A 26,124-nucleotide genomic window follows, 5' to 3' on the forward strand; every position below is an offset into this window, starting at 1 on the left:
TTTTTTTTTAATAATCGAGATCATACAGTTCCTCAAAGGCTTCATAAGCCCAGAGACCAATTCATAGACAAATTGGGATTTAACTCCAATTAGCTTCGGCAAGATTCGAACTATGGTTCTACACCTAAAGCCTCTTACTAACTCAGCAAGAGAAGACTATAGCACTCTGGTAACTACAATTCCTAAACTATTATTTAGGACAGTGGCCTTAAGCCATGGTGGCCATCGACGCATATAAATTCAAAGTCATTTTAGCAATGCAATGATATGTTTTTGTAACATATACTATCGGCAAGCCCTATTCACAAAACTCATCTATACTATTATTGATTTATTGATAGAAGAGAGTTTGTCCTCTATAACAATTGAATTTTTTTACGATCATCACTTTTCTTTCTTTTTTTTTCTTTTTTTTTCTGGACAACAGTGTAACTCCCTACCCCACACCTAATGTCCGTGAGATTTGAATCCATGACATCCACAGTGTTAGTTAGGCTAGCTAACCAAACAAGCCACGACTTCTTCTTTTTTGAATCAAATCAACGATTTCGCATTATAGTCTCAAGCTAGAGTAGTACATTGCATATCTTTCCACTGCCTTGAACACATAGGGCAAATAAGAAAACGTGGTATATATATCTAGTACCACTCATTAATGAACACCTATGCTCACTTATTAGAAGCAAGCCTATAAATTATGAAAGTAAAACATAGAAAATAGGCAGAGTTCGAAAGTAAAACAAAGCTCTAAACTTTCTCTCTGCCCTTGACACTAGGGTTAGGACGTTTTGTTAAGAAAGTCATGCATGCTTCCTGTGCAGCAGTAACCTTTTTCAGCTTGGGTGGATTCTTGTTTTTTGATCCAAGAGGCCTGCCTCTTTTCTTCTTAGTCCCAAAACTGCCAGCCTCAAACTTAGGTACAAGGATGCTACCTGGAGCTTCAATCAATCCCAAAGATCTAGCATTGAATTTGGAGCTAAATTCCGGCACGGCTTATCGTTGCCATAACCTTGAAATATTAATAAACTTTAAAACAAAATTAATTAACAAGGACAATAATGTTAATTCATAAAATAGAACATAAAAAAATAAAAAGAAATTCCTACAAACATGGAGGAAAGAAACTCCCCACTAATTTATATATTCTCACACAAAGAGGGTGTGGGCCCTACTAGTTATATTTAAGAGATGAGAGCTTGTCAACCAAAACATATATATATATATATATATATATATATATATATATATAACCCTTCCACTAAGGGATTACTTTTTTAGGTCTTTTCTAGGGATATGCATTAAACAAACTTTTAAATTATATTTTGCAGTGTTATAAAACTCGGCCGCCCAGCCGCCTAGGCGGCCCCTAGGAACTGGGCGGTGAGGCTCCGACTTGATTAATGGCTAATCGGTGCTCTTGGGCAGTTTGATTTTGGGCGGGCGCCTAGGCTGACTGGACGGGCGCCTGGGCTTCTGTGCGGCTGGTCGGAATTTTCTAGGCGGTGACTCTGGGCGAGTCTCTCTCTCCTTCAGTCGACAACCACGCCTCTTTCTCTCCTTCAGTCACCCGCCTCTCTCTCTCTCTCATGCCTTCAGTCATTCACTCTTCTCTTTCCACTCAACTCTCAATCTCTCTTCATGCTCAAATCTTCGGATAGTTGGGATTCTATGAATTTGGCTAGTGAATGTTGGGTTGAATGTGAATCTGATTATTGGGTTGAATTGGTTTGCCTGATTTTCACAGAAAGGGTGTTTCTTTTTTGAATCAAGATTCTGGGTTTTACTGGGTTGGATGAATTTTTGATGGTAATTGCTTCTATGTATTATCTTTTTTGTGGACGCGATGATTGAACAATGATAAAAAGAAGGAAAATTGATGAAGAGAGAGATGAAAGAGAATGTGCAGGTGGTCGCTGTAGGTTTCGCGCAAGAGATGAACAGACGAGAATGAAGTCAATGAACACAGTAACACGAGCAGGGTACTCAAAGGGAGAGAATTCTATTAAAAAAATGTGTGGCTGTTATTCGTGTAGAGAGCGAGAGAAGAGGGACAAGTGGTGTGAGTGTGACGCATGTGCAAGCCAAAGTACAATTAAAAGCATAATTGAATACTACTCCTTCGGTGTTTGCCTTGTATAATTAAACAAATATTCAATTAAATAAATGTTCTGTTAAACAAAAATTTAATAATTTAATTAAATATATATTTTTCCTCCTCTTATTTTATTTTTCTTTATATATATATATATATATATATATATATTATAAAACTAAAAATAATATAAAACCACATGTCCACCGCCCGACTAGCGCCTAGCGTTTTTTCGAACCTTGATATTTTGACATCTCAACCGTTCAGTTTTTATGTCCTAATGAGTAGATCATTTCTGCAAATTTTAAGCCAAATCAGTGATCGCTAAGATATCAAACTAGATTAAATCAATGGACGAACCAAATCTGTCAAACATGAACTGTACATACTTATATTTTTAAATTACAGTTTTGAATGCCTTAACGATAATCAATTTGGCTGAAAATTTGCAGAAGTGATCTACACATTTGGACCTTAAAACTGAACGGTTGAGATGCTAAAATATGATCGAAAAGTTGGTCTAATGCCCTATCCCTAGAAAAGACCAAAAAAAAGGGATCCCTCACTAGGAGGGCCATGTGTGTGTGTGTGTGTGTGTGTATTGGTTGACAAGCTCTCATCTCTTAAATATAATTTTTTTGTTTTACATAAATCATTTTCCCGTTCAGTTATGGCTAGGGCTGGGATCGGTTCTGTTTTTACAGTTCAAGCAATGGAACCGAGACCGAACTGAGTTGTAACTTTCAGTTCTGGTTATGAGTTTTTCAGCTTGAGAACCAAGATGGAACCGAACCGAAAACAAACAGTTCGGTTCTCGATTTTTACGGTTCCTGCACCACTTTCAACTTCAAAAGTTCAGAACTGCAAATTATGACCATTATCAGTTTGTGACCATTATCAACAATTCAACATCATAATTGAAACTCTGTAACTGTTTCACAAGTACAAAACTACATCAATGCAACTTGCAAACTATAAATCAATACAAAATTACAAACTATCCAACTTACAAACTGCAAAAGTGCAAAGTACAAACTGAAACAAAACAAGCCAGTAAGCCAGTAAGCAACTAACTAAAATAAACAAAACTGCAAACACCAAAACTGCAACATAACCAACAGTCCAACACTTTTAAGTTTACTGAGTTTAACAATTAAAACTGCAACTGCAATTCTAAAAAACTGAATCATTGATAAATTGGAAGTTCAATGGTAGCAACTAGCATGTTAGCAACAACTAATGAATTCAAAATGGGAAAAAAAAAAAATGGACAAATGGTAATCAAACAGAATTGTTAAAATAGCTAAAAAAAATTGAAATAAGTAAATAGAAAGCAAAGCAAAGCAAGTTAAGCAACTAAGGCAGTCCACATAACACATTCATCACAGCAGCTAGTCAGCCACAACTACTGCACTGCACAACTCCATCTGCATAAATAAAAAATTATATCAAATGAGGTTCCAAACATTGAAATGCCTGCATACCAGCTAAAATTAGTAAATTACAATTACCATATCTGCAATTCACTGATTTGACATTCTAAATGAAAACCAAAAACATGAAAAGCATTCAAAAATTATAAATCTGCAATTGTAAGATAGTTCATACCTTGACAAAGCATTAACATATCATTTTTTCAGTTTTCTCTTCTTGGTTGTAGGAGCTGAAGCTGAAGCCTCAGAACTCTTGGCTGTTCTCACGCTCGATACTTCTGCAGATCCACCAACAAAAGTGTTGTTGGCCTTCTCAGCCTTGTCTTTGTCCTCCTTTTCATGTTCTGCAGAAAAAGAACAAATTCAGCCACACTAAAACTGTAACTTAAACTTAAATTAAAAAAGAGCAAATTAGAAACTTGGAAATACATACCAGCTTCAAGTTGTTCATAAGCTTCCATTTCCTCCACACTTGGAAGGTACTCCAACCCCATAATTGAATCAGACTTTAGCCAATTTTGCAAACAAATAAGCTTTTCAACTGTTCTAGGAGTCAAAGAGCTTCTATATGGATCTATCACCCTCTTTCCAGTACTGAAACTGGACTCACTTGCAACTGTAGACACTTTTATGGCTAATACATCTCTGGCCAATGATTGCAAGTTGGGATATTTACCTCCATTCAGCTTCCACCAATCCAAAATCTTCTAATCATCCTCTTCTCCTTTCTTCACTTCAAGTTTTTCTATAGGGTCTAGCAAATAACGATCCACTTCATGTCCCACAACAACTTCATTGTTCTGTTCAAGCTGCCTATTCCAGTCTTCTAGAATAACAGCCCTTTTCCCACTTACTGTCCTTAATCTGCCTCGACTCTTATTGGTTGTTGTGTCATTATTAGTGACCTCTTTCTTCTTCTGCCCACTTGCTGCACCATTAGACTGACTGTACAAGTCACAAAGTTCTATAACAAGTTGCTTCACTTCCTCCGATTTTTTTCTTGATCACATCATCAGGCAAATTCAGCCACACTTCACACACTCTACCAATGTTTCTCAACTTATACCTAGGATCTAAGACCACAGCAACTAGGAAAAGTTGGTTCATGTCATCCAAAGAAGCAAAGTACTTGTCATACTTGGACTTCATTTGGACTGCCATGTCATACAAGACTATGTCAGCTTCATTTGGATCAGGCCCTATACCAAGCGAGCTAAGTTCTTCAAGCTCAGCTTCAATGGTAACAATATCATGGAAGGTCTTGTGTGCAGTAGGGGTTAGTGAAGCGCTCACAGTGAGGGTCACATCATAAAAGTCCTTCAAAAACTTCACAAAAATGCCTGCATTTTCCCAATCTGTTTCAGTTGGTGGCCCAACTCTTTTCGTAGGCACTCTCCTCCTACTTGCAGCCTCTGCCTCATCTTCAGCAATTTCTTCATCTTCATCAAAATAATTTCGGAACCTTTCATCATCATCATACAATCTCTCAAATGCTTTTTTCAACTCCAAAGTTGTGTCCAACATAAGAAATGTGGAATTCCACCTTGTCGAAACATCTAAAATGTAAATCCTATTGCACTCAACTTTCTCCTTCTCCACACATTTTTCAAATTCATCAAGCCTAGAACCTGAACTCCTAACATATCTTACGGCATTCCTTATGCAAGCCACTGACCTCTCCATCAACTTCAAACTAGACCTCACAATAAGGTTTACAATGTGAGCTAAACATATCACATGCATAAACTTACCTCCATAAATCTGTTTAATCTCCCAACTACACATTTTCTTCCTAAGATAATCAATGGCATTCTTGTTCGCAAATGCATTGTCAACAGAAACAGTTAAAACTTTATCGATTGACCAATCAAGGAGACAAGACTCTAGCAGTTTACCAATCATTATACCTTGGTGATTTGGAACCACACAAAATGCAAGCACTCTCTTATGCATTTGCCATCCCCTATCAATAAAATGAGAAGTAACTACCATGTAGTTTGGTAGTTAATGTTTTGACAAGAAGTCCAAGTGTCTGTTGTTAAACTAACACAATGAGACTTCAATTCCCTCCTCAACTCCTCCTTCTTGGCATCATACATGCGAAGAAAGTTTTTCATTATGACTTTCCTACAAGGGACTTTAAAAAGAGGCACAACAACACTACAAAAGTAATTAAACCCAGGTTTTTCGATGAATCTAAATGGAAGTTCATCGACAACAATCATATGAGTAGCAGCTTCAATGTAGTTATCCTGACTCCAATTCACAGAAACTAAACTGCCCTGCCCTCTTTTCCCATCACTGGTTAACACTTGTTGCCCAGATTCTACCTTAACTCTACCCGGGTACCCTTTACAGACTGTCTCTATGCGTTTCCTAAGAGATGAAGTACCATTATCATAAGGATTGCATGCCAAATGCGTCAGACAATACTTACATTGAGCTCGTTTGGTATTGCCAACCACCTTCTCAACTCCATCAACAGTCTCGATTAATGGATGATCCACCTTTGTGAAATGATCCCAGACATCTGACCTCTGCTGGCCTTTCTTTCCTCGTTTTCTTTTCACAGCAGCAATGCTTTGAGCAGTGCTTCGAGCGTTGCCGGGTTTTGGGGCAACTTCTGGGTTGTTGCAAGCAACAACCATTTCATTGCAAGCAGAGGATGGCCCAGACTGCTCGAGATCAGACCGGCTAGACCCAGATTGTTCGACTTCGACACCAGGAGTTTGGACTGTTTGGGGCATGGTGTTTCGATTAGGAATGAAAATCGACTAATCGATTTGGCTGTTTGGGAATGAAAATCCACTAATCGTGTTTCGAAGTGCTATTCCGATTCAACCTGAATGAATTTTAGGGCTGATATAGTGATATGTTTAGGGTTTTGAACTTTCGATCGAATTAGGGAAGAACTCAAGAACACATGAGATGAGACTCAGGAGAGGATTTCATTGGGTTTGGTCAACTGGCTGATATGTTCAGGCCTTAAGGCATAAGTGGAGACACGTGTGTAATACCTCGATTTTGAGGGTTGTAGAACGGATGAAACCGAGACTGAACCGATCTCCTCTTCCTCGGTTTGGTTTTAAAATGGCACTGACAATTTCCGTTCAAGAACAGCACCGAATCGCACCGAACCGACTATTTCGGGTCGGTTCCTCGGTTTATCGATCCAAAAATCCCACCCCTAGTTATGGCACGGGGGTTCATGTTTTACTAAAACACTCGACGTAAACAATCTTGACGGAAAAATAGATAGAAGTACCAAATTGGTAACGGAGGAAATAATTTGGTATCAAAGTTTGAAATTTGGGTGTCAAAATTTATATTTCGTGTTGGCTCACTTATGGCACGGGGTTCAGGTTTTATGTCCCCTCCCCCCTCCCGGTTACATCTTTTATCTTCAATAAATGGAAGCGGGTGTGAGGCTGAGCCTCCCAGTGCTGGGTTCCAAACTCCTTAAAAAAAAATTAAAATAAAAAGTACTCAATGTCCAATGAGGTTCACCTGAAATAAAGTAACGAAATTTGTTTATTTTGTCAATTTTATCACTTTATAGGCACATACCCTTCGTAATTTCGTCCCAAAGCCTACAAAATTATCTGATGATCAAGTAGAGCCAAAGAGTTTGCATAGACAAACAATGATGGCTAAGAAAATAATTTTTCTGCAACTTAGGAATGTCTAACCATTATATACAAGGAGGTAATATGCTTCCTTTCGTTCATTCCTAATGTTAGTTGATGTTCAATTAGGCCTGGGACTTTAGCACCGAGAACCGGCAGAACCGGAACCAGAACCGGCGGTTCGGTTCGGGTTTTAGTATTAAAAACATGTCATTTTTCAAGAACCGGACCGTTTTCATGTCTCTGGTTCGGTTCCGGTTTGCTTGTTTGTGAACATATTAGAACCGTAGGAACCGAGATATGCAGGCCTACCACAAATAAAAGCCCATATATTTAACTAATTAAAGCCCTATTGCCTTAAGCCCAGGCTTGTTTCGTTTGTAACTCGACGTCTCGACCTAATGTTCCAATACTTCAATCAAACACGACCTCAAACAGTCAAACCTCAGTTCCTCTCTCGATCCTCAGCTTAACAGCTCCTTAGTTCATCCCCAATTCCAGACCTAGCTTTCGAAGTCAAAATTGTTCTTCCTCAATTCAAAAACACAAAAATCAAATCATCCCATTTCATCTGTCGCTCTGTGCTTCGAAATCATAAATCCCAAGTCCCAAATCGAAATCCTCTTTCCCCACTTCGAAACAACAAGGCCTCCCTCGGGCTCTCTATTTCTGTTAGCTACTGCTCTTCCTCTGGCGGTGAGGCTTTCGGTGCAAGAACCCAACACTGTAAGGCAGTTTGATTTTTTGTTCAAGTTAATTTCTCTCTCAATTTTTCAGTTTTGGTTTATGCGAAAACTTTCAATCCCGTCCCTTTTCTAGGTATATTAGTATATAGTTATATACGCGTCTGTTTAACTCGATTCGTTTAATTCCAGGCTCTCATCCGTCACTTCATTTTCATATGGCTTCGAATTCGATTTCTTCGAATTCAAGTACTCATAGTGTTGGAAATAAGATTGTACTTGCAACACAACAAGGAGAAGCAATTGTTAATGAATTGGAACCGAAAACAGCTCATAACCGAACCGAACAGAACAGTTCGGTTCCATAACAGTTCCTTCTATGAAAAACATCATAACCGAACCAGAATAAGGTTTCCAGTTCCGACAAAAAATGACATTTTCAGAACCGATCCCAGGCCTATGTTCAATAAACTCGATCTCCGATGCCAGTTTGGATATGTTTGCCTAAGTGTATTGCCGATATCATTTCTATTTCAAGTACAAGTGCCTCTCATAAAACGTTAGAAAAGATCAAGTACTCTAATTTGATGCAACACGTACATCACAGAACAAATATAAAACGACTTGACCTAATTGTCTAGTGTCTACAACTCCATGACTACTTGGATGTGATGTGTGAACTAACGAATCATATTATGTGATTAATTAGCTAGAACCGCCAGCAGAATACAATGCAGGTTGCAAAGGTTGTCTGAGTCTTCTCCCTTTCCATCTCCCTTCACCAAAAAGACGACCAAAGAGTAACTAAAACCTGACAGCTTCATGATCATATATTAATTGATGAATTGAAACATAATAACAGAGAAAAGACAGACGTGCTTTACAAGTTAATCTGGATCGATCACAACAGTAAGAAACAGAGGTGAGGAGTCCCTCGATCGCGACCATTAACAATTAATGGACGTATTAGCAAAATCTGCCCAGCAAAATCTTTTCTCCAGTGTCAGCTTTTGACATGTGGCCTTTAATGGAGGACAGCTTCGTCCCATTGAAGACTGAAGAGATCGAGGCTAGGGTTTCTACTAAAACACACAAGAGCTTAGAGTGTAATGTCTTGGGACAAGGGATGAACCCTATAGGCCAAAAGGGTATGTAAGAATTATGAAACTATGATAGGGCATCTATGCATATATATCTACCACCACCTAATTAATAATGGGGCAGAAACGATCGAATGTTGTGCTTTGGGCTTTGACTCATTCTGTTTTGATAAATTGTATCAACGATAAAAGTAGTCTACTCAACGGAAGAGAAAGAAGCAAAAGAAGAAAAAAGGCATTTATTGAGGTTTGGTGAGGGAAGGTTTTGCAGATTCTGATCATTAATTCAAAGCTAGAGATGTTGATATATCGAAGCTGGGTCTGTGTTTCTCTCTCTGTTTTTACTGTATATCCAAAATACCCCTAGTAAATGTCATATAACCCTTTACTTGTCCTCTCTCTTTCGCTCTCCCTATTCCTTTTGCCTCTCGATATCGCTTTCTCCTTCTCTCTCTCTCTGAGACTCAGATCGGTCGCTTTTATATACATTACAAGTTCTTCGTTTTTCTCTCTCACTCTCTCTGTTCTGAGTTGAAGTAGCTCAGCTATTTCTGCTGCATACAATTAAGATGAGATTAACTGAGGTTGCATTTGTTCTGTGCCTTTTGTTTATGGCTTGCGTTACAGCAAGTGCTATTGCAAGATCGAGCTTCGTCAATCCTCTTGATCATCATCACCACCATGAAAGGACAGTTGTAGAAGCAGCTTGGAACAAGTTCAAGTCCAACGGACACCGGTTTTTCGACAACTTCTTCCACTCGAAATTTAACACCACCGCCACCTCCGGCGACAGCGAAAGGGTAGTTCCCACTGGTCCGAATCCGTTGCATAACAGGTGAAAAAGAAGAATAAATTTGAAGAGCTGGCTGGCCTTGATCGATGTAATATTAGTAATATATTCATCACTCATATATATGGAGTATTGCATCCTCAATGTTGATGCTTGCTGCTTGTAGTTTTATTTATTTTCACTCTCTGTCTCTCTACTTCGTTTTTCTTTTGGTAAAATGATAATTAATGTACTTAGTGATGATCAATATAAGTAAGTGAGTTTTGTTCTTCTGAATTGGGTCCTTTTGGGGGGTGATTAAACAAATTGGTTAGTTTTCTATATACATATTGAGTAAATTTGTTTATTTCTGGGTGTCTATGATCCTTTTTCAGTAACTTTTGCAACAAATTAATTCAGACCAGAAAGCAAAAATTGCAGTTAAGGGAAAGAAAAGATGTTATAATCAATGATGAATACCCCTCTACATTTTTCTTTTAAAGTTCAATTTTGTAATTATTCTTCTTCCCTCCTTTTTCTAAAACATGGGGAAAGAAAATATCACATCACCATATTTTATGGGAAACACTCATCACATTTTACAGGCACAATGTGTGCACATTTCCGTTAAATATGAAAATATAAAACATAGAAAAAAAATTTGTACATATACAAGTGATGCTTTGTCACATATGTACAACAGAAATATGTATTAATTCACGCATACAGAATGGTTCTATCATTCTTTATGTTGCCGTTTGTCCTTATACCTTAGGAGGGAAAGAAGAATACGTGACACAAAAAATTAGAGAGAGAATGAAAATGTTGGTGGGTGTCTCGTATCTAAGAAATTGGAGGAAATTAAGAATCAAATTGTATGGTAGCTAGGTTTCTAAGTTTACATATCGAGAATATTTACTATGTTCTTGAACATATCTAATGTTTCAAATTCTCGAATTTAATTGTTGAAAAATTAGAATCATTATATTTTTCGGAACATAATGAAAAATGTATGTTACATATATTGCTTATTCCAACTTCCGAGTAAATTCTGTTTTGACATTATTCAATGCTAACCTATATATTGTATGAACATACTTTGCCTGATATGGAAAAGCAGGTATTAACTCCATGCCAATATGCCAGCCTGCATTGAATTCAAAGCTACTTTTCTTCTTCTTCTGCTTCTTCTTCTTCTTCTTCATCCCTGTGGATCGAATATTAGATCTTATTTAGTTAGCTTGTCTTATGCTTTTGTCATCTACGGCATATAAGGGTTCAGCTAGTTTCTCTAGGAGTCAATTTTCTGAAGCAATTCTGGGAGGCTCTGTCAAACCTAGGTCGTATGCTATTCCCTCTAAACAAGGCACAGTGTGGGGAGGGGGGGACAGCTAGTGGGGTATGGAGGTGCATGGTGCAGGGGGAGATTAAAGTCAAGGCTGTTGGGGTTGACAGACAGAGAAGAAAGGAGAGCCTGGCCTGTTGGGGCTCGTGTAAGACCTATTTATGGAGAAGGAGAGTGAGAGAGATTGAGCATTCGAGCTTGATGATTTGGTTATCATTATCTTATCTACAGTGTTATATTATTTGCATGTTCTGGTAATTAGTCATTTCATACTTCAAACCCTTCTTTTTCGCATTTGACCTAGTTACAGATTTATGGGAGAGGACAGTTGTATGAAGAATTTCAACCTACACAACACGACTTTTGCACGTTGATTTTGTATGCGTAGGTGTGTAGAAAATTAGGAATTATTGCGAACTAATATGTGATTGAGCTTACTGTAAGTGTAAATATATTTCATTTTCATACGTACAAAAATAATTAATATTCAAACTATACTAAGAAAATTAAGTATCAAAATGATTTAATATTGATATTGAATGCATTGACAATCGTTGACATGTCAACTAAATATTATATCAGGCTTTAAAAATGTTCTTGTTCTGGGAGGTACAACTAGGGTGTAATCCTAGATCTTTAAACGGGGTAAGCTAACCTAAGATTTTCATATAAATGTCTCTCTGTTTTTTTTTTTTTTTTTTGTTACAAAAAGTTTAGGTAGGAGGGAGGCTTCCCTACACTACTAGGTCCAGGGCAAACCTACGACCTCAACCCAACAGGACTTACGAAACTAGCCAGTGTCCCAGCCCAGCCCATGGGTATGGAATTATGCAGGACATTTTCTAGATTGCCCACTAAATGAGAGATTGTTGGTAGCGGGGATCGAACTTGTGTGGGTTTACACCTCAAGTCCACCCTTGCCAACTGAACCAACTCTCATTGGCATATAAATGTCTCTCTTTAGCGGCTTCACTCCCTTGTCGGCACCATTCTCTTACTCATTTGTCTTTGCCTTATTGCGGCTTTTATCGTGGTTTCTTTGGCAAATTTGGTTGTAGACCTTCACTCCAAGTTGCGTTTCTCAATGGCGGCGGTTGGAGATTTAGCCACAGTAGAGGTTTAGGCGAGATTCTCTTGCTTGCTTGGTTGAACAGACTTAGTGTGTATGTCACCACGTACTTAGACCCGTTGTGTAAACTATTAGTCTGGATTGGACTGACTCAAATAATTAAGATTGACTTTTTCTGCATTGAGTTTTGGGCCTTAGCACTGGGCTTAGGTTATTCAGAATGTGGCGTGGCTCGTATGTTGGACCTGGACTAGATCCATTGCGGATTGGGCTTGAGCCAGAGCTCATGCCTCGTGGAGATTGTTCTGGGGTGCTTCCCTGATTATCAGGACCTGACTTGGTTCCGGGTTTGGTGTGAGTTTGGCTCATTCCCTTTTAAGGGTAGTTTGATCTTTTTGAAGCCTAGAGTCGATCATTCCGAAGCCGTTTTATTTTTAGGCTCCATGGATCAATGTTTGTTTATTGGATGAACTCGCAATCGAGTGACGTGGTTGATCACTTGCAAAATGATATTGGTGGTTGTTTCTAGGCTAGTTCTGACCAAGTGATGGATTCAGGCACTATTGGTTATTTGTGGGCTATTTTCGAGTCAAGCTTTACGACTCTTAAATCTTAGGCTTGACCCTAGCTTGGACCTTTTGTTTGATCATGGGTTCTATAATTAAGTGCATTGGCAGTGGAGTTTCAAATAATTGGATGTGGATTTGGTAGGTGTTCTTAAGATATGTATTGTAACCACCATAGGTGGTCAAGTTGGTAAGATGCTCCAAGTGTGGAACCCCCACACCCATGTTCGAATCTCGCCAATGCTAATTGGAGTTTAAATCTCAATATATTCTCAGACAGAGGCAAGAGGGGATGAAGCGTTTACATGACCCCTCCCGGACACATATTAATCCTGGGCCTAGAAAGCCTTTGAGGATACCCTGTGAGGGGAATTATTAGGTGGTCCTGGAGTACCATGTGGCACTGCCATGTAGTGGTCCCAACCAATAATATCACTAAAATGTGGTGGGATCCATGCAGGGGGTGAAAAAAGAAAAGAAAAATTAATTTAAGAGACCAATCAGAAATTACTACAAGTCACATGGGCCAATAATATCATTCCGAACCACCACGTGTACTATAGTCCAGGACCATGTAATAATTTCCCATGTACCACCGTGTGATCTCGATCAAAAGATAAAAAAAATTGTAAGCTTATTGAATATAAACGAGCCAATTAGTCCCTAATGAGTAGTACTTGTTAATGTAAGTTTACATGAATGCTTGACCATCAAAATTCAAGTTCACAGTGACCTAGCGTTCCGCTAGGGTTTATCGTCGACCTTCCACCTTTGACAAATTTCTCAAAATTTTCCAAATCTTGATGGTCATGGCCATTTTTAGCCTGGTGGCTAATCGTTTCTTTCTTCTTGTTGCTTTTGTTCTGTCGCTTGGAGTGCCGCCCTGGATTGGGATCCCTGTGGTACGTGGCTGTCTGATGTTTTGGCGGCTGATCTGAGGACTGGCTCTGACGGCGTGGATCTGGTTTGGTCTACATTGGATCGGCGCGACTGGGCTTTGGATCAAGGTCGTCTGACTATCGACGATGGTAAGGGCTGCATAAACGTCGTTGATGGAGTTTGGGAGTAGAAGGATATATACGCCTCCTCTGACTTTGGTGGCTTGATCGGCGGCTCTGGTTTTGACTATATTGGATGTGATGGTGACTATGCAATCACTGGTTTTGTTCTCGTGCCTCTGCTCTAGGTTGACTTAAGCGTGGTGGCGGTCGACTTGATTCAGGGCGGCTAGCTGGAGATGAGGTCCATGAGGACTGATCTGGATTCCTTGGGCCCAGACCCTCTGATGTTAGGAAGCGGTTTACGGGTTTAGGATTTGGACTCGGGAATGTCTTGGTCTTGTTGCAATGGGTCATTCTCCCGGGTGGACGCCAGTGGAGGCGAGGTTGTTGTCGGCGGTGGAGTCTGCTATGGCGGCGGTGTGCAGATCGGTGATGTTGGTGGACTGGAACAGGGCGGAGTGCCCTTAGCTATCCCCACTTGGGCAATATGAGCTTTGCTATGGCCTGTGGGCTAGGATTGGGGGACTGGGATCTGAGTTTTAGGTTCTAGGCCTCCTTCACTAGGGGAGTGGAGGATGGTTTGTCATACTCTAATCCAAATATTGTTTAATTTTAGAGGTTTTTTATTATAAGTCCAATTTCATTCCTTCATAATGGATGCAGTCCATAGGTAATTTTCTTATCAATCTAGGTTCATTGACTTTTGTCATTATATTTTCATGTCCATTTTGCCCCTTGAGTTAAATATAGAAACAAATTAATTGCTTTTAAGCATTAATTTATTCCTTTTTTTTACAATTTGAATTTTGAACTTATGATGAACCTGCAAATAATTCAAAATATAATTAGTATTATAAAATTAGTAAATAAAGATGGGAAATCAACCTAACTGGGAGGTACAAAAAAAAGTTCATTAAAACATTCTAGCTAAAAGATACGTATAACCTAAGTAAGAGATATAAATTTAAGGATTTCTTCTAGTGTAGGTATACCATAAGTAAGAGATATACGATTTCGGATTAATGTTATTATCGAGATATGTACCTAAGTAAGAGATACAAATTTACGGATTAGATTTCTTCTATTGTAGATATACCATAAATAAGACATACGTACCTAAGTAAGAGATATATGTTTACGGATTAATATTCTTCAATTACTGTAATTGAGATATGTACCTAAGCTAGAGATATAAATTTACGAATTAGTTTTCTTCTATTGTCGGTATAAATATTAATCGAGAAAAACTACGAATTAGTTTTCTTCTATTGCGTAATGTTTACCTTAGAACAAGGTTATAATAGTGGTTTGTCAACCCACTATAATAGAATACCTGTCTGCCAAAGAATTGGGTGTCAAACAAGCTTTAGAAATCTTATACACGAAATTGAAAAGAAATACCATGAGAGAAGAAGAGTCATTAGTCATACCTGATTGTGGAAACCATAGACCTTTGTCTAATTGAGCGGGCTTTCAACCTCCTTCGCACTCTTCACTTTTGCAAGCACCAAGTATGAAGAATCGAGAGAATTCTCGAGCACGCCGGAAAGAATGGGAGAGAGTGAGAAACTAATCGACCAGGATTCAGTTTCACGGTACTAGGTGAGAAAAAGGGTGAAAACCCTTGACTTAATCTCAGCCGTCCAAGCTCATTAAATCAGATCCAACGGCTATAAGTGTATCCCTCAAATTGGCAAAAAATAGGGATCCCTTATTGAAAGGGCCCTGTACATACATACATACATACATACATACATACATACATACATACATACATACATAATACAACATAATACATACATACATACATACATACATACATACATACATACATACATACATACATACATACATACATACATACATACATACATACATACATACATACATACATACATACATACATACATACATACATACATACATACATACATACATACATACATACATACATACATACATACATACATACATACATACATACATACATACATACATACATACATACATACATACATGTGTGTGTGTGTGTTTTCATTTCTAGGTTAAAGGTAAGTTAAGAACGAAATATAAAAAGAAAAAATGAAGAAGAAGATGAAGATCAAAATGAACAAGAGCTACCACCTACGGATGGAAGGAAAAAAAATAAAATCGAACACCAAAATGATCACAATCGTATAGGGCCGACAAGAAAATACCTTGACCATAGACAGCTTAATGTTAAAGAAGGAGAACCATGTTCATAAAAAACATGACATTACATACAAGAGCCATAACAGCCATAGCCATGGAAGCTTTGGTGTTGAAGAAGAAAAGCATTATCAAAAAATTGGTTTACAAAGATTCATAACTTATAGAAAACCTCTTTTAAATTAGAATAATATTTTTAGGAATGATTTACATTGAATACTATATTCAATGTCATATCAATTCCATAATTTTATGCTAGATCAATAAGAATAATCTAAGAAAGATATATATCAAATATGATATTAAATTACTAATCAGATTGCTAATTTTAATCTTATTAATTCTTGCCTTTTATGTGCAAAGATATTCAATAAGGGCATATTAGTCATGTAAGAAAGAAAAATTGATGAGGGTTGAGTCAGCAAGATGGAAAAAGAAATAAATCTGAGGTGGCAGCTGAGTCATTGGACCGCAATTAACAAAAAAAAATGATACGGACTATAATCAATATAGGGTCTAGCTTTTGGACTTTAATCAAATTAACTCTTAATATTGAGGTTTTATTTGGGTCGCAAAACCTAGTGCTTGGTTGACATTTTATTTAAGGGGAAATGATCATTTACCCAATTTTAGCTTAAAAATTGCCCACTTACCCAAACACTCTAAGAGATTGCCCACTTACCCAAACACTCTAAGAGATTATTTCCCTAATACCTAATTAAGTATTTTTTTAATTCATTTTTATTTATTTTTGGGACAATTTTGCCCTTTCCTTCTTTGTCACTTAGAGAAAGAAGTCATTGGAGACCTTGCTTGACTCCGTTGACCCAACTCCAACGACCGGTGACAGGAATTCGGCAACCGATGACCGGAATCCGGCAACCGGTCACCAGAATTCTGCTACCGAACTGGTGACCGGATTCCGACGTTTGAATTTATTGCCCCCTAATAATACCCAGTAATCATATTATTGCCCCCCCCCCCCAATACTCATATTATTGCCCCTCAATACTCATATTATTACCTCCCAATAATCATATTATTGCCCTCCAGTGAATTGCATAAACTCCCAAAACCAAAAGGAATACACTACAAGCACAATTGATCAATGTATATGCATATTATTGCCCCCCAATACTCATATTATTGCCTCCCAATAATCATATTATTGCCCCACAATAGACATGTATAACTACTCAATAAAACTTTTTTTTTTCATTCTTCTTTCTTCTTTCTTTAAAAGTCTTCTGCCAAATTTACCAAAAAAAAAAAAAAACTTTAAAATCAAGTTACCCGGTCAACTCACTTCCACATAGCTCTCACTAACATAGACATAACCAACTAGGTAACTATGAAAGTTCTAGACCCAAAAACAGCCCAGAAACTATCTTCATGACATCAGCCCAACACCAAGCCATCCGGGTAACCCAGATTACTCTGGGCACCAAATCAACCAAACCGGCCACCGCCACACGTTGTTTGCAGTCATCCCCGCCACACGTTGTTTGTAGCCATCCCACCTAGGAATACCTCCATTAGATCTCACGCCAGCAGACCCTCCGTCGTCGGCGACCCGACTTGATCTCCTCCATCATCGTCGAACTGGACATTGATGTGCGGCTGCTTGATTTTGAATTTGAAGCCGTGGCTCTGAATCTCGGCGTCGTCGTCGTCGTCGATGTGGCCGTACTGAACTAGACCGAGCAAGAAAAACAGCAAGCATCGGAAAAAACGCTCGTCGCCGACTTGGACAAACCGAACCCAATTTCAAACCCGAACCCGTTTTCCAATCTACAAACATGAAGAGAGAGAGAGAGAGAGAGAGAGAGAGAGAGAGAGAGAGAGAGAGAGAGAGAGAGATAATTAATAGGGGCAAAACTGTCAGTAGATGTTAGATTGGGTAAATGAGGTTAAAAAACCCAGACAATTTTTAAGTTGAAATTGGGTAAATGGTCGCGGCTTTAAACCGCTTCCAAGTACTTAGGTTTTGTTAGAATAAGGGTGCGTGGACTTCCTAAAAGGTAGGTGTACTCAGGGTATGCGGGATTCTATTTTTTTAGAATATGATGTTTGTATGTCCTAAAGGACGGCTCTTTCTGTAGACTCCACTCGGGTGTGTCTTCTTTTGTACTGCTTGCTAAATTATAAAATCTGGCTGACCTCTTTGATTCAAAAAAATCAAAATTCAAGTTCAAAAATACTATAAGAAATGAAATTATTTTATTCTCAAAAAAAAAAAAAAAAAGTTTGCCGTTGCTTCGAGAAAATAAACAAAGCAGATATAATAGATAATCAAGTCTAAATATTCATGCCATTCAACATCATTATGCTGCAAATTATAAAACCTAATTTTGACACGATAAATACATTTATCTAAATTATTGTTCCATCCTATCGATTTGAACTGAAGTCTAAGTTGAGATGCTTAATTTACATGAAATTTAGACTATAACAAGTCCGATAAGTGGTGCTGATCGAGTTATTCAGCATAATTAATTAAGGGATAATGACCACTTACCCATAGAATACCAAATACAACCCCATACACTCCACCAACTTATTTTCAACCCCAATCACCCAAAAATTTTATCTCTTTCTCCCAACTATTCATTTCACTTAATGTTTATCCCATTAATACCCCTCTCTCTTGCTTTTACTATTCTTTTGTTTCCTTTTATTTTCTTTTGATGAAACGTGGTGGGCCCATCTTGAATTTATTTGTCTAGACATAATTGCAGCTAAATTGCATCCTCTATTCGACGGTAAACAGTTAAATCTTACTATTCATAATTTCGATTGTCGATAGACTTGAGTTAAATGCTATTTGTAAAAACACTAGCAAAGAATTAAAGAAAGAGAGAGAAAAATTGAAAAAACTGAAAGACTATAGAGAAAGTCTTAACAGAGAAACTCCCAACTACTGGGATATTATTTATAGACTCCAAACTAGGATCTATAAAATAGAAGAAGAGATTGACAATCTCTTATATGTACTTGAAGAAGAACAAAAACCTCTTGACTACCTGAGCATTGGTTAGATCCTCACTCCACTGGTATCAGAGCTTGTAAAATAGCTCAAGGAGAACCCCTCCTTAATGGGGACAATGTCAGAATTGTTATTAGAGAAAATAAATTCTCTACTGAAATCTTCTGATGAGAAATATCATAAGCTGTTACTAGAATTATCTAGATGTCAAACTCATCTAGAGAAATTACCGGTTATAATCCACCAATTGGAAAGATTGGAAAACAAACTGGATTATATCAAGGAACTTCCAAAAACGGAAGAAGAAAAGCTAACAAGTGTTAGTAGAAAAATCAATGAACAGCAAAAAACGCTGGAATCTATAAAAATATACTCAAGGACAAGAAAGTGCCTACAGTAAAAAAGAAGGCTAATGGGTTCAAACCATTAGAAAAACCAGATTCAAATCTTGTTCCAAACATGATTTTTCTGGAACCATCTACTAGTCAGACTAGTATCCGGTATGAAAACCCGGAGAAAAGAGATGTCAAGATGATGAGCATCTTCGGAAAAAAGAAAGGAGTACAGCTCCTGAATTCTGAAGAATTTGAATACAATGAAATCGAGCATGAGGTAAAAAAACGCCTCAATTCCAAAGCTAGATTTCAAACAGATCTACAAACGAGGAACATTTGACCTGATGGACAGCCATCATTTCAAATTACTTGAATTCACAACCCCCTCAACAACTAGAGAGACAGATCTCTTGATGATCACTCCAGCTGAAGTTGCCAGAGCACAAGCAAAGAAGTATCAATTTATGCATATTGGAGCAGTCCAAGTAGGCATAAAGCTGTTGGCAAGAGAAGGCATCAACTGCTCAGTCCTATGCGTCCTGCAAGACAATAGACTGACAGACTTTCAAGCTAGTTTGCTGGGAACTCTCGAAGCATCTTTGTGCAACCAAGTAGCATATTTCAACTGCTTCCCCAACTTCTCAACCAGCTTGAAGGATGCAGCCCACTGTCTCCGACTGAGAGTCAAGACAGATGGCATATCAATGAAAAATGATATGCAAGAATTGGCGATAGTATACCGAATATACTATAAACTGATGAACACCACAGTAGAGCCAAAGACACGGATTTCCAACATCCCTGGTCTCACTACTGGGTTCCTCACCAGCCAGAAGAACCATTCTCAACAGATTCACAAGGTTGCTTGGAATGAAGTAACTTTTCCTATTGAATGGAAATTATCCGGTCCAAAGCCACCAGCAGAAAGTGCAAAAGCAAAAATCTATGAAAGTAGAAAGACTGGAGAAATCAGTCTAAATTTTGACAATCACAGAAAAAGTGATGTAGGTCCTGAGCATTTCAAGATAAACAGAAATCTTCTCAGAAGAAGCTACAGCACTAGAGAAGCTAGTGTCAGTAGTATAAAACCCACTATTGAAGATCCAATTTCTGAAGAAGAATTGGAGGCTGATCTGAACAGACCAGTCAATATGATCAGAGCTGAGAGGCTCTATGAACTCTATGAAGAAGCAGAGAATTGCGAAAGTCCTGAACGATTAGAAAAACTAATCGAGGAAATGAAAGAATTCCAAATTAGAAAGACGAGAAAAATCTTTCCTTATCAAGATGTTGAAATGGAAGAAGGAGAAAGCTCCAAAACTTTCATTAGCAGAGAAAAAGGGAAAGTAAAACTCCCATTACAGAAAGCCCTTACGGGTAAAAAAGGGGAAAGAAATTCCCAAAGATTTGTCCCAGAGGACAATCTGCCTAGAGTTCCTACAACAAACTATGGCATCTGGTTGAATCTAGACAAGAGTCTAGACAAAAGAAAAACCATTGACCAATGGGTAGATAGCCTGATGATGGCTTCTGCACTTACCCTTGGCAAATTTGAAGCACCAGATTTGTAGGTGTACTATGAAACTACTCTTACTGGAGTGGCAAAAAAGTACTACCTATCCTTCAAAGAAACTGCCAGAGGAAAAGACTGGCTAGAAGAAATAAAAAATTCAAAATCTCCGTATGATTTTGCAGTACCCTTGTACGATCAGTTCTGTGGAGATCTCTCAAATCTGAGAAAGCCAAAGAAACGGCAAAATCGAATATCTATGCTCTCAAGATCTGTGACATGAGATATTTCGAAGAATACCTGAATGAGTTTCAGGAATATTACTGTACAATTGGTGAACTAGAGAATACTGATCTAGTTAATCTGTTACACAGGAAACTCCCTGAACCATGGAGAACAGCTGTGAGAGAAAGCATAGCTAAAAAACCAATTGAAAGATTTTCAGTTGGAGGAATCGCCGACAGAATCCGGCAATTACTGAAGGAGCAATGCAAAGTCAATCTTAGAGCTAAGATGGCTAAGAAACAACTCAAAGGAGTTGAAAATTTCTGTTATGGAATGCTGGATATACCCACAAACTGGGGATGTCATGAATCCAAATTCCACAGAAAGAAGAAAAAAGAAAAATATTACTCTAAAAAATTCAAAAAGAGTAATCAGAAAAGAGATTGGAAATTCAAGAAGAGTTCCAATTACAAGAAACAAAAGGATGAAGATCCTAAAAAGAAATTCTTCAAGAAAAAGAAGAATACTCATCAGCATAAACAACCAAGCAAGAAAGCTTGCAGATGTTGGTTATGTAAAGCTGAAGGGCACTATGCCAATGAATGCCCTGAAAAGGGTAAAAGGTCTACTAAAGCTCTCTTCGAAGAATATGAGCAAATAGTAGAGGTAGCAAACATGAAAGGCTACGAAATAGCCTATTCTGATGATGAAGATGATGACAAGTCAGTCTACTCTGCCTGGTCTGAAAAAGAAATTTCGTCAGATGAGTCTGATTCTGAAGTAGAGTACTTCGAATCCAGGCAAATGAATGTTTTGAGAATCAAAAATTGGGAAGAAAGCAAGACAGAATCCTTCATGTCTTCTTATCAGGTAAACCCTGGTACATTCGTTTGTGACTACTGTATATGTCATGAAAAGAATGGTCTCCCTATGTTTTGTGAAGAGTCTAAGAAGACTTATCATAAAGAATGCTTCATAGCTGAAGCAAGAAGAAAAACCAAAAATGGTCTTGTCAGCCAGTTGATTGAGCAAGAATATGAAGAGTATTTCGCTGAGCAAAAGGCGAAAGAAGTTGAAATTCTGTTCCAGGAAACCATGGAACCATCTTCCTCGAAAAAGGAAGAAATCATCGATGAAGAAAAAATCGACGAAGACATTGAACTGGTTGAAATACCAAAAAATGTAGAACTGGTGAAACCACCAGAAACTTTTCATCTCTTAGAACGACAAGAGGCTACTGAAACATGGGATCTACTTGGCCAACCATCAGGCAAGTTTGATTATAAAGTCAGATATGACCCTCCGTCATGGTTCAGTGACCCTAAAGAAATAATTCCTACAGACTGGGATGATAAAGAACCTTCTAGTTTTGGTAAATCCCCCCCTCCAGAAAAATTTCCAAAAGAAGAATGCAAACCATTCATTCCAAAGGAACAAGCTCAGGAAAATGAGCTTCATCAATCGAAAGTCGTCTCTACAAGTAGATACAACAACTACATAGAGATTGGACTCAAATTCCCTGATTACAGAAAATATCATCTACATGCCTTTGTAGATAATGGATCAGGTTTTACAGTTGCAAAGAGATTTGCAATTCCAGATGAACTCTGGAAAGAAGATAAGAAAAAATCCGCTACTGGTGTTACGTTTGATGGGAGCCATCTCACCATGAAAAAAGTAGCAAAAAATGTTCAAATCACCATTGGTGGAGGAACATTTATCATCCAGAATGTTTGACAATCTGAAGGCCAAGGATCTGATTTCTTGTTGGGAAATGATTTTATTCTCCAACAACGATTCATTCAGGATGAAGAAGCGATAGGCTTCAGGAAAGGAGAACGGGTGTTCTGGGCAGACCGCCTCACACAAGCCAGAACTGTGGTCGGTCCCGGTTTTACTACTCAGTATCAGAGATCGCAACAGAATAGTGGTGATCTTACCCCTACAAACCAAAATTCGAACCCATACTCCAAATCAAGCAACAAGAAGAATTACTTGTTGAAGAATCTTCTGAAGAAGAAGAAGAAGAAGAAACTAGTGAAGATGAAGAAGCTAGTTTCATCCATGAGCATAACCTCAAGCACTTTCAGAACAAGCTTGAGTCTCAGCACATTCCCACTCTTGAAAAAATAAAGAAAATACTAGAGCAAAATGTGGATACAAATCCTCAGAAATTTTGGGAAAAAGACCCAGTGGTCTGTGAATTAAGATTGCATGACATGAATGCCATCTGTCATGTCAAAGCCATTCCTCATTACAAAGAGGAAGATCAGAAAGAATTCCGAAGTGATATTGAAGATCTCCTGAAGAAGAGATTAATTCAACCTTCCACTAGCCCTCATCATGCTCCAGCATTCTACGTGAGAAATCATGCAGAAAATCTACGAGGAAAAGCTAGAATGGTTATTGACTACAGAGATGTCAATAAGAAGACTGTCAAAGACGGCTATCAGATTGCTCAAGTAAGAGTACTGATCAACCAGCTCAGAGGAGCTAAAGTCTTTTCGAAATTCGATGCAAAGTCGGGTTTCTGGCAGGTCAAGATGCATCCTGAGAGTATTCCTCTCACTGCATTTGGAACACCACAAGGTCATTACGAATGGCTGGTAATGCCTTTTGGTCTAAAGCAAGCTCCCTCAATCTTCCAAAGAAAGATGGTCAACATCTTCAAGCATGTGGCGGAGTTCTGCGTTGTCTACATAGATGACATCCTAGTCTTCTCCAAAAACATAGAAGAACACATGAAACACCTCCATGAGGTAGTAAAGCTGATAGTTCAGCATGGAATTATCCTAGGAGAAAAGAAAATCTTCTTTATCCTCGATGAAGTTGATTTCCTAGGAATAAACATCAAGAATGGAGTGATAAAACTCCAACCTCATATTCTTGAAAAGATCTGGAAGTTCCCAGACAGAATTCCTGATGCTAAGAGTCTAGAGAGATTCCTTGGTGTCATAAATTATGGGAGAGATTTCATCCCTAAAATCTCAGGGTTAACAGCAATGTTATCTCCTAAGACAAGTTCCAAAAGAAAATGGAACTTCACAGAAGATGATGAAAAGATTGTGAAGCAGATAAAAAATCTCTGCAAAAACCTCCCTCCTCTTCAACAACCAGAAGAGAATGATGAAATTATCCTCCAGACAGATGCGAGTGATAATTATTGGTCTGGTGTTGTTCTAGCGAAAGCGCCTGGAACTAACATTGAAAAGATCTGTAAATTTTGTAGTGGCAAGTTCAGCCCTGCAGAACTGAATTATCCCACAGGGGAAAAAGAAATTTTAGCTGTCAAGAAAACAATTTTAAATTCTCCAGCTTTTCTTGGAAAACCCTTTACTGTCCGCACCGATTGTGCTAGATTAAAGAATTTCAAAAACTTTAAACTAGATAAAGCTGCTGATAGAGGAAGACTAGCCAATTGGCAATTGTTTCTTAACCAATATGATTATATTGTTGAATTAATTGCAGGAAACAAGAATTATCTTCCAAACGCCTTGACCAAAGAAATGGCAATGTTCAGCCAAAGAGATGACGACGAAGGTCGTAATCCCAGAAGCAGAAGGACTGGGAAATAACCTGAACCTGAAGAGGATCCCAAAGAAAAAATCCTTAAAAGGTTTCTACTAAGCTCGAAAGGCTTGGCCTTAACTGATCAATCCCAGGGTAAAGGATTGCCTAGCCCGTCTCAAATGGCAGACGGTAAAGGCTCATCAAGACCGTTGATGGCTGCTGCTTTGCCAAAAAGCAGACCAACTCCAACTGGAGTTATAAATGTTTTTAATTATGAATTAAGAACTTTTGATACTCCTGTGTTCAGAACTGGCAGGAGACTAGCTTATCACCAGAAGGCAATCCTAGATAATCTCCTATTTGCCTTTCAAGAAAGAAGCAGTGGTCTAATGTTCCCAGCCCTCTTTGCATTAGCTGAAGAACTCTACGAGAATGGTAGGCCACAGTTTGAAGAAATTCATACACAGCACAGTGCTGTAAAGAAAGAAAAAATTCTCTTCCTTGAAGGTCCAGAAAGTGCTAGGGTCCCTATCACGGCACTTAATGAATCAGACTGGCATGAATTCCATAGTCTGATAGGAAGACATAATTCAGAAGACCTAGTTCCTCCAACTCTCTTCATTGTTTCAGGTCCCTATGTTGGAAGATACTTGGTTAACGTTCAAAGTGAACATCCTCAAGAACACAAGCTTTGGCTTGTTGAAAATGGTTTTGTCCATAATCTGTGGACGAAAACAAATGATGATCTGAAGGGTTTGCCGCCCATCATTGTCAACATAGTCAAAAATATCAGAAAAACTGACTGCATGCTTCGTCTGAAGTTCAGATCCACTCCTCCAGAATGGATCCAGAAGGCAAACGGTGAGGTTGAATATATTTCTCCATATCATTATGTGAGAATTATTCAAAGAAAATATCTTCAACCAGCCTGTGTAGGATACAATGGCCAATCAAACTCAAGCATCCCATGGATGAAGGCCATGGCTCTTGACTACATCAAAAAGATCATCTCTGAAGATATCAGCAATACCTTCCTGGCAGCAGGAGAAAAGATTATTATCACTGCATATGATCATCCTGACGTAGTCAGCAGTGACTTATTCCTATCTCTCACCAGAAAAGAGATAGATTCGACAATGGCATGCATGCACTGGGTGGAAAAGCTTGAAAATGACAACCACTACAAGATGTATGTTGATACAGACGTCGAAGATAATGCTACCACTGTTAGAATGGCCCAGGTAGATAACAACTCCTTTGTCTTTGGCCACAATTCAGAAACAAATGAGAACATGTAGCATCACGGGTGAAACCACGGGTGAAAGAAAAAAGCACCAAGACAAATATGCAACTATTATCTTTTCAAAAAGATACTTTTGCTTTTCAAAAAGAAGAAAGTGAAAAACATTTCACCCAACCACTTTTGTTTTTCCCTGACCGACCTCTACCAGCAAGAGCACTCAGAAAAGCAGAAGTTCACGGAGCTATCGTGTACATTTCTATGTTTTGAATTGTAATTTGAGTTCCGCTCCCTATATAAGGAGCTTTAGCTTCTCTTAGAAGGCATTCGAAGTAGGAGACATCAGTCTAACATTCGAAACTTGAGACAGAAAAATATTCTCTCAAACTAGAAAGCCATAGTAGCAATGTGCTCTTCCTTCCAGTCTAGCGAGAAGTAGTGTGC

At 38.3% G+C, this 26,124-nt stretch overlaps 1 protein-coding gene across 1 annotated transcript; it reads right to left on the minus strand.

Moving 5' to 3' along the window:
- Window positions 1-4,479: 4,479 nt before the first annotated feature.
- Window positions 4,480-6,272, minus strand: LOC121052787 (zinc finger BED domain-containing protein RICESLEEPER 1-like). The gene is made up of 2 exons (XM_040518656.1): window positions 5,584-6,272; window positions 4,480-5,488 (listed from the first exon to the last, which is right to left on the minus strand). The coding sequence occupies exons 1-2, from the start codon at window positions 6,270-6,272 to the stop codon at window positions 4,480-4,482; spliced, it is 1,698 nt and encodes a 565-aa protein (XP_040374590.1).
- Between the last annotated feature and the right edge of the window lie 19,852 nt (window positions 6,273-26,124).

The sequence above is a fragment of the Rosa chinensis genome, chromosome 4 (genome assembly GCF_002994745.2).
Source record: "Rosa chinensis cultivar Old Blush chromosome 4, RchiOBHm-V2, whole genome shotgun sequence".
Lineage (NCBI taxonomy): Eukaryota > Viridiplantae > Streptophyta > Magnoliopsida > Rosales > Rosaceae > Rosa > Rosa chinensis.